General features: G+C 48.6%; 1 protein-coding gene across 2 annotated transcripts in view; it reads right to left on the bottom strand.

The window, feature by feature from the left end:
• The window catches only part of IL10RA (interleukin 10 receptor subunit alpha), a 9,742-nt gene extending 6,018 nt beyond the window's left edge, over nt 1-3,724 (bottom strand). The window contains exons 1-2 of one of the 2 annotated variants that reach the window (XM_034754790.1): nt 3,545-3,724; nt 296-416 (exon numbers count right to left, since the gene is read on the bottom strand). In XM_034754790.1, the coding sequence (XP_034610681.1) occupies nt 296-416; nt 3,545-3,608 (185 nt within the window). In that variant the 5' untranslated portion in view covers nt 3,609-3,724. The remainder of the gene's footprint in view (nt 1-295; nt 417-3,544) is intronic. The other variant, XM_034754789.1, reaches the window with a different exon arrangement.
• Between the last annotated feature and the right edge of the window lie 5,847 nt (nt 3,725-9,571).

The raw sequence follows: 9,571 nt of genomic DNA, 5'->3' as shown, positions 1-9,571 counted from the left end.
GTCACAAGGCATATTTCACTTTTGCTTCGCAAAAAGAAGAACAGGAGTACTTGTGGCACCTTAGAGACTAACAAATTTATTAGAGCATAAGCTTTCGTGGACTACAGCCCACTTCTTCGATATGCATATCGAAGAAGTGGGCTGTAGTCCACGAAAGCTTATGCTCTAATAAATTTGTTAGTCTCTAAGGTGCCACAAGTACTCCTGTTCTTCTTTTTGTAAAGCAAAAGTGAAATATGCCTTGTGACGTGGGTTTTAGAGGAGATTTCATCTCCCTATGGTCCTGGGTACTTACAGCTTATATTCCACTTCATACAACGTGTCGCTGGAGTGGTTCACTCCGGGCGTCCAGTGCAGTATGTGGTTTATGATGTCAGCAACAAATCGCACGTTGCCTGGTTGGGACAGACTCTCACCTGCAGGAAGGAATCAAAAGGGAGAGTTTGCAACAGGCCAGTCCTGGGGAAGAGCCAAGGGGCCCAGGTGCATTGTGGGGTGTGGTCTTCTTGCAGTGATGTGTTCACCTCAGCACACACTCCAGAGCTGGGCCTGGGGAGATGTCCCTGTGGACAGGAATGCGGGGAAAGTTCCAGTCTGTCTCGGAAACCCAGCATTGGAAGCAACAACCCTTTAACTCTACTCATCCTCTAGCAGGGCCCAGAGCATCCTTCGAGTGTCTCCTCTGCACGTATCATGGAGAAGACACAGACCCTCTCCACAAACAACAACAGGGATGAACTCTGCTCCCCCTGGGAGCTTCCACAAAGGATTGGGTCATAGTCCATAAATCTCACCTCCCCGGGAGCAGCGACATCATCTCTGCATCAGCTGCTCTGCTTTCTCCCTCTCTCCATCTTTCTATCACGTTCTGTCTTCTGCTGCTCCACCTTCCACCCCAGTAGAACCTTCCTGAGCTTCAGAGCCCCACATAAGTAGCCCATGAACTGAGTCATGACTGCAATGCCAGCCATATGGTCCACAACCCCCTAGTCTCTCCTGCTGCCCTGTATGGTGTCCTCGAGCCCCCGGGGAGCTCAGTGTGAAGCTGCGTGTGTTTGACTCCATCACTGCACCTGGGCTCGCTCATTTCAAAGGAAAGGGAAAGAACATTTTAAGCAGAGTGCTGAACTCTCAGTGGTCACACCCTAATGGTTAAACTCTGAATGCCTAGGGCCAGCAGCTCAGCCTCATACCACCTGCAGTGACTTTAAAATATCCATTAGGTGCTGTCCACACTTAACATGAAAGCCGCAGAGTGAAACTCCAAGCAAGGAACTTGCTGAAATCTTTCTTTCTTTCTTATTAATACCAAAAAAAAAAAAAAAAAAAAAAAAAAAAAAAGGAAGAGCAAGCACCAACTCGTGGTTCCATCTTGAAAATTTATAAACAAATGTTAACAGGTTTCTGAGTTGGGAAATTCATTGAAACTGGCTCTTTACCACAATTTCAGTTTTGACAAATCTGCATTTTTCAGTGGTAAATGCAGTGGTAAAAACTTTTTTGTTGAAAAATTCCTGACCAGCTCTAATCAGTATCCTTATTTTGCAGATAGGAAAACTGAGGCCGAGGGAAGTTAAGTGACTAGCCCAAGATCACCCAGGAAATAAGTAGCCGAGCCAGGAACAGAACCAGGTCCACAAATCCTAGTCTCCTGATCAGTTAGTGGACCACGAAGTGTTGTGAAGAATATTTATTTAATATTTTGACAGTGCTTTGGCAATTAAATTGTTCGATGTTTTCCTCTTCCCCCTCCTTGACTGAGGAATGGTTATCTGACACTAGTTTGATGAACTTAGAACCACCTGACAGTTATTTGAAATGACACAGAAGTGCTGTACTTGCTAGTGACCGATTATGGTAAAGGCAGAAAAATGCAGAGATATTTTCAGAAAAATCACAGTCAGAGGAAACCCAGTTCCTAGACTTGACCAGGTGAGAATGGCATTCTAGGGAATGGGCATGGAGAATGGATTTTCTAACCAGACAAAACACTGGCTGTGGAATTTTTTTTGAAAGAATTTCCTGTCACTTTGTTCCTTTCTGAAGTTGCTGCTGGTTTAATCCAACTGAGATGGGCAAGGAGCTTGCAGCCCTGGGTAATTTGATTTGTGGGCTGTGGAGGGACATCTTCCTTGGTGTAGCCCAGGGGTAGGCAACCTATGGCACGCGTGCCAAAGGCGGCACACAAGCTGATTTTCAGTGGCACTCACACTGCCCAGGTCCTGGCCACCGGTCCGGGGGCTCTGCATTTTAATTTAATTTTAAATGAAGCTTCTTAAACATTTAAAAAACTTTATTTACTTTACATACAACAATAGTTTAGTTATATATTATAGACTTATAGAAAGAGACCTTCTAAAAACGTTAAAATGTATGACTGGCACGCAAAACCTTAAATTAGAGTGAATAAATGAAGACTTGGCACACCACTTCTGAAAGGTTGCCGACCCCTGGTGTAGCCAATACAAGCACGAATACAATGGCAAGTAAGACCACTCAGAGAAGGAACACATCTGAGAATAGCAACAGAGGCTCCTGTGGCACCTTTAAGACTAACAGAAGTATTGGGAGGATAAGCTTTCGTGGGTAAGAACAACTTGCATCTGAAGAAGTGAGGTTCTTACCCACGAAAGCTTACACTCCCAATACTTCTGTTAGTCTTAAAAGTGCCACAGGACTCTCTGTTGCTTTTTACAGATTCAGACTAACACGGCTACCCCTCTGATACTTGGCATCTGAGAATGACTCTACCCTTTAGACAGGAAGACTGGTCCAGTGGTTAGGATGAGATTCAGGACACCTGGGTTCAATTTCCTATTCTGTCACAGACTGCCTCTGGGACCTTGGGTAACTGAAAACTTCAACGACTTAGTTCTCAGCTTGCATCCAGCCATCCTGCTGTTAAGCGGAGGGGAAAGACCCCTGGACTCCAAACACATTGTGTCTTCTGAGCTATAACATTTCCTGGTCCAATGTCAAAATATTATCAGCTAACGGCAGTCGCTGCTTTCCTGTTTACCTCCTTTGCAGCAGTTACAATAACAATATGAACCCACCACCTGCTCCCAAAGCCATGGTGTGCGAGCACTAGTGAGCAGAGCAGAGCAGTGGTGACACTGACTTCACAGAGGGTCATTGCAGCGACAAGGTTCACAGGGAGCTGGGGTCCAGATTAGCATTCCCCAAATGGAGACAGACGATGTACAGGGACAAATGGGGATTTCAGGCGCTGAAGATGTGTACTTCAACCAGAGGAGAGAGGGAGGGACAAGCTATCTACACCCCTTCCCTCCTGCCGCTCTGCCAGTGTCACCCAGAGAAATCTTATGTGAAAGCAAGGATACAAATAAATATGAATTAAATATTAAAAATCCAAGAGGCTCCACACACTTCCTCCGGCCCCCAGCCCACCTAACCAAGCTCCGACCCCGACCCCCGGGCTGTGAATCACAGCGCTGAGGAGGGAAGGGAGCAGGCTCCCAGGATTAGTAGTTAAGAAGTAGGGAAGTCACTGGCTGCTGATTAAGGGATGAAGATGGCTTACCATATATCTGCAGGCAGAGGGACACCACCACACCCACTGTCAGTGCTGCGAAACCTGCTGCCATCCTGGGACCTGCATTGTCCGCAGGTGCCTAGCTGGGAGAGCAGAAAGCAGTGAACTCTGTGAGTTTCACTAGCACCCTTGTTTTTCCTCTGGGTGGCTGAGCTCAGTATGACGTTTGAGGGGGCGTCAGCGTAACACCACAGCTCTTTGCTCTTTCCACATGTCTCTCGTTTCCGCCCACTCCTCTGCGGCTCATTTGTCAACAGCCATTGGGTATTTCCTCCAAGTGGACTGAAACGAATCATGCCAGGGACTTTTCTATGAAAAACTGCTAGTTAGAGAAAAAAGAAAATAGCACCAAATGGTCTATCCACCCCTTGGACAACTGTCCCTTTGCTATTACAATAGGATGGAAAAGCACATCTCATGGCCTGTGGGCAGGGTGGAGAAAAATCAATGTTTAAAAAAATGTTTTTATTTTGTTATTTAAATTATAATCTCTTTCTTTTTAAAAATAAACCAGTTTAAAGTGAAATCTGAATTTAATACAAGATATGTTTAGGCTTCTATTTAGTATAATCTCTTAAAACATTTAAATAAAAATTAAATGTGCTGAATCCATGAGTCTCAAAACTTTGAGTTAAAGGCTGCTTTTCTATATAAAGAAAGAATTAATGGGAAAACATCCAACTTTTGAGATCAAGCTTTTATGAATATGGCAGTCAGTCATGTACTGTACTAAGAGCTTGTTTTGTTTAATAAAATAATTTGATATCCTGATGTGTGTTTAATTAAATTCCAATTACCATCCTAAAGCAGCTTGACACAAGTCATGAGCAAACAGTTATATGATCAAGTAAATAAGCAATATCTCCGCCACCAGTTTCTAACATAGTAAAATGTACAAGTAAGGAATAAGAAATTGAAAGTATTAAGCTATGTACTGTGCTGAAATATAGTTATAGGGCTACTCCTAGGTAGCAAAAAGATGTACCAAATTTGGTGTAAAGGCTCTATTTAGTAGTAAATCTACATATTTTAAAGGTTATATCAACAAATGAGAATGCACCTTGCTTTAGAAAATAACTGAAGTACAAATGGAAAAGTCGATTTAAAATCAATTATTTAAATTGCAGCTTTCCACTTGGAGATTTAAATCATAATTTAAATCAATCCACCCTGCCACGGGGAGCAATTCGGTCCCATGCAGACAGACCAGCATTGTCTAGTGCATGCAGTGACTCTTAACAATGATTTTACATAAGGGTGTGGGAATGGCCAGATTGGATCAGACTATGGGACATCTCGTCCAGTGTCCCAACCCTGACAGTGGCCGGCACCAGCTGCTTCAGAGGAAGATGCAAGAAACCCTGAAGTTATGAGATCAGCCACCCCCAGAGAAAGAATCTTTCTGACCCCCTGTTGTCAGAGGTCAGATCACGCCCTGAAGCAGGAGGTGTGATAGCTCTTCCTAAACTCTTGGTTGTGTTTAAATGTCCTGTTCTAAACCGCACGCTTTGGGGATTTTCTGAAGACATCTTGGCATTTTGGCAGGGGCCACTGGGCTCTTCGGATTTCAGGGTAAAGTGTTGGGTGGCATCTTTCAGCCCGAGGTCAAAGTGGTCTCTCTCAGATCCTCCGAGCATATAGAGCTAAGGCACTGAACAGGGGTTTCTTGCACTTGCTTGAGCTGGGGTGTGGGTCTGGCCATGCCACAGTGCCTCATTCATGCCCTGCATGCTAGGACTGAGTTGGACATGTGGCACTTGCTTTGTACTTCAAGCTTTGTAAGGTCACTGAGTTTATTTGAATGCTTTGTTCTGCTGTTGCAAAATGAATCCAAACCAACCCCCTGGCTGGAGGGTTTTTCCTGCGGGTGATGAGCAGTGCAGCAGTCCTCATGTGACAGAGGTAGTTTCTGATTCAGAAACTCAAGAAGAACTCAGGGAGGAGGAGAATTTCCCACCTGTGCCTCATATTTGTAAATAAACAGAACAAGACAGAAAAGGCCCAGAGAAACTGAGCAGATGTCAGCCCCTGGGTACTCCCGTGATGGGCAAACTCAGCCAGTTACTGGGCTGAGCTCAGATCACTGGCTTGCAGAACTCCACAAAGGCGAAGAGCTAACCACGCCCATCCCTAGAGCAGCAGATTGGGTCCGCTGGGTACTTGTAAATGTCTTAAGCAATGAGGCTTCCACTGCCGTCCTCAGGAGGCGATTCCAGAACTGAATAGATGAGATCTCGAAGGCAGGAAATTTCTCTTCTGAATCTCCCCATTTTCCTGGGTATGCCCCTGCTGGCACCCTGCAGATGAGCCCCTTAAATTCAGCTCCTTGCCCAGCCCAGATGTGACTCTCTAGCTCCTGCAAAGTGAGCCTGGAAATCCTACAGGAACGTCAGGGCTTTTGCAGGGACCCAGGAGGTGAGAAATGCAGGGCAAGGTCCCAAGCCCATAAGAAACTAAACGAATGGGAAAATAAACACTGCTACCCCAGCTCTAGACCAGTGGCACTCAGTGTGCTAGGGACCAGGCTGCGTACAGAGGATTTGTGGGCAGAGGCAGCAGGAGGGCAAAGGATGAGGTGCACAATTCCACCTGCTCCAACAGCCCTGCTAGACCCTGCTTTCTCCTGGGACTGGAGAGGGGGAAGCTGCTAGTCCCCTGTCAATTCACAGCTGCCCCCTGAGTCAGATCTGATCAGTGTTGACTAGAGAGTCCTGCAAGGCCTGAAATGAAGACGCCAACACTCCACGCGCGCTGCTACTTTCTGTTTCAGGCAAAACCCTTCAAACAAAAAGCCTTAGGAAGAGAAATGCAGAAGGGGGAAGCCCTCGGAGAGCAGAGCATGGCCGGCAATGTCCAGCCGGGCCGTGGGTTGAGAGGCCTGGGGGAGGCTGTGCCGTTTAGAAGAAAATGAAATGGACTTGAGGAGAAATGGCAGCTGTGAAGCACACTCATTCTGAGAGTGCTGGTTTCACACCTCAGCCCAGTGGTGCAGGGCTGGAGCTTGTTTGGCAGGAAATATCGAGGGCTGCTCCTAGCCCCCTCCCCCACTCAGACACACTGGCTTCCCCATGAACTGAAGAGAGCTGGAGACTGCACCCTGCATTCAGCAGCACAGCAAGGTGTGCTCAGAGCCAGAGGGGTCAGGTAGCTTCAGCAGCGTTCCCAGCGTACGTGTTTCAGACACAGCTGTCACATGGGAGGCCTGAGATTCAGAGGTGCCCATTAGGTTCTGCGGAGCAGCAGGTGCAGTCTTTCCAGATCCGTCCTGTGCATTCAGCAGCACAGCAGGCACCTGCGGCCCGGGGGGCCTGGGGCCGTTCAGCGGCAGGGCAAGCACGTGTGTGCCAGACATGGCTCGTCCCTTCGGCCGCATCGCAGGCACGTACGCTTTGGATGTGCCTGGGCCGTTTGCAAGCGCCATGCACTGCAGACATACCCAGTGTCTGCAGCTGTTCACATACTGCCTCTGGGAGTCCTCTGGTTCCACATGTTACACCTCCCATCTGTCTGCCCAGGACGAGCCAGACCTCCCTGGACCTGGGCTTGGCGTCCTGCTACAGGGAGCTGATGTGTCAAACTAAGGAAAGAGGAGAGGACCCTGGACTCCCCTGGCGGGTCAATCTGCCCAGCCCTTTGTGGGCAGCAGACAAGATAGACTTTGCTCTTCCTCAGCCCTCTGCATATCCCACAGTCGTCTTCATCAGTTAGCCATGTGCTGGGCTGGATCCCTTCTCCATTTGCAGACACCTCCAGCCCTGTCCCAATAATAAATGAGGGCAGCATGGCTGTGCCTATGCCCAGCTCTGTACTAACCCTCCACAAACCAATCTGTCCTGGAGAGGGGCCTTGGGTCTGCTCAGGACGGGACACCGGGTCACAGGCTGGGGAGGGGCTGCTGAGTTTCCCTTTCACGCTCCAAGCTATTGACTAATCTCTGCTTTGACCACCTACTCCACATTTCCCACACACTGGAAAGCACCCAATGGCCTTGCAGAGTGACACGAGTTTCGATAACTCGGTGAAGTTCCTACAAGTGGCAGCCAAGGGGGTTAGAAGAGGGGACAGGGAGCTGGGATTCAAGGGTCTGTTCTGGGTTATGCCACTGACTCACTCTTGGCCTTGGGCATGTCACTTCATCACTGCGTGGTTCCACTGGAGGAATTTTTGCTGCTTGTGGGGTGTTTTGTGAGCTTGAATGAGCTCGTGGTCCATGCTAGCTCTGGGCAGTGCTGCTGTCAGGGTGAGCGAGGCACTGCAGCGCATTGGCCAGGGCTCAGTGTTCAGTCCTGTTATAACTGCCCAAGCAATTCTCATTACTCAGAGATTTTCCCAAAGCCGCACCCTACGTTCTTCCTTTGCTCAGATTCACCCCAGTTAAAAGATTAAAACTAGGAAGCCAGGGGAAAGTTTGGCTTGGCTCAAGATTCCATCAAAATATCAAAAAGCTAAAAACATCAGTGCTGGGGAGAGGTGTGGGAGCGGGCCCAGCGCATGGGTACGTGGGGGCCAGCCCCACGCTGCTGTCACCTGCATATCCGACTGACGCCTGTTCTGTAGCAGACACAAGAGCAGGAGCTGGGTGAGCTCTGTGCTCTGCTGAGCTCTCTCCTGCCCCAGCTGCGTCTGTCCCAGAAGACCCTCTGTGCTGAAGTCAGACATGACAGGCCAGGAAGCAGGTTCCTCTATGGATGAGGAAGAGCCAGAATTGTTGGCTGGCACCAGGCTCTGCTGTTACTTGTCCCCCCATTTGTCTGTCCGTTCATCTGTTGTATTGTGAGCTCTCCGGCCAGGCAGTCTGTTCCGTGCCTGCTGCCCTGGGGCCCCGATCCCTGACTGGGGCCCTGGGGTGCCACAACAAGAGAACTAATAGCAATGAGAACCAACGTGCAACTCTCCCGAGCACCTCTGAGTCTGACCCCCGCTCCATCCCTCTCCCCACACAACGTAACAACGGGTCCCAAGAGGACCACACAGGGACTGAGTCTGACAGTGAAATGCCAAGTTACGGGCTGGTGCTGCCGCTCAGCACTGTAAAAACAGCCTAGAAGCAGAAGTGCAAAAATATATTCCCTGGTGATCACATTTTCAGTGGAGTCCATTGAGTTGCCCCCTGCCCGCCCTGGGGACTGTTTTGTTTAATTGGGACGACTCATTTTCCCACTGTGGGCCCCCTTGTCTCACCAGAACCAGGTGCCTCCATCTCTTTAACGAAATGTCCGTGTAGCAGAGGAGTTTGCCCAGGATGACTCCAGGTGCGCACTGTTGGGGTCTAAATGGGCATCGCACAGCATGGACTTTGCAATAATACCTGCTGAGGAAGCTGGGGAAGTTACTGCTCTGGCTTGAGGTTTTGTTTCGTGCTGGCTGTTCGCAGGGTGATGCAGCAGCCGCTAGAGCTGTGGGAAGCTCTTTCAAACCAGAACAGCTAAGCCTTCCTCTTGTCCTTTTGTAAATACCGTCGGTCCCAGAGAATGCATCGGGGAGCCTGCCGAGTTGGATGGCTGTTGCTCAAGGCTATTTATGTTACTAATGCGTTGGTTACACAGCCATGTTAGCATGTGAAAATGCAGCTGGGGAAAGTGAACAAACTGTGAGGAGTCCGCAGGTCGCACAGAAAGGTGCTGGGGATGAAGTTGGTTACAGAGTTTTGTGTGACTCGTTGTTTCCTTATTTGGCTTTGTAAAAATCATTCTTGGAGTTGCCCCAAGGTGAGTCTGTAAATCATTCTCCGAGGCAACGGGTGAGGTGAAAGGGAACCCAAGTGCTGGCAGACACATGGACAAGCCAAATTCAGATCTGGTACACGCATGTGCAAATTCACTGGTGTTGTACAAGCATACACCAGGCCTGACGAGCCCCCTCCAGCTCTGCACAAACAACAGAGCGTGAAAACAACAAATATAGGGGCGGCAAAACAAAATGAACCCCAGAGTCACGATGGCACAGGAAAGACAAATGTGCATGTACTCTACATCCATCCGCCTCATCAGACAGTGTCTGAAATGCAGTAACGGC

The sequence above is a fragment of the Trachemys scripta genome, chromosome 21 (genome assembly GCF_013100865.1).
Source record: "Trachemys scripta elegans isolate TJP31775 chromosome 21, CAS_Tse_1.0, whole genome shotgun sequence".
NCBI lineage: Eukaryota > Metazoa > Chordata > Testudines > Emydidae > Trachemys > Trachemys scripta.
This window is presented reverse-complemented; position numbering and strand designations above follow the sequence as displayed.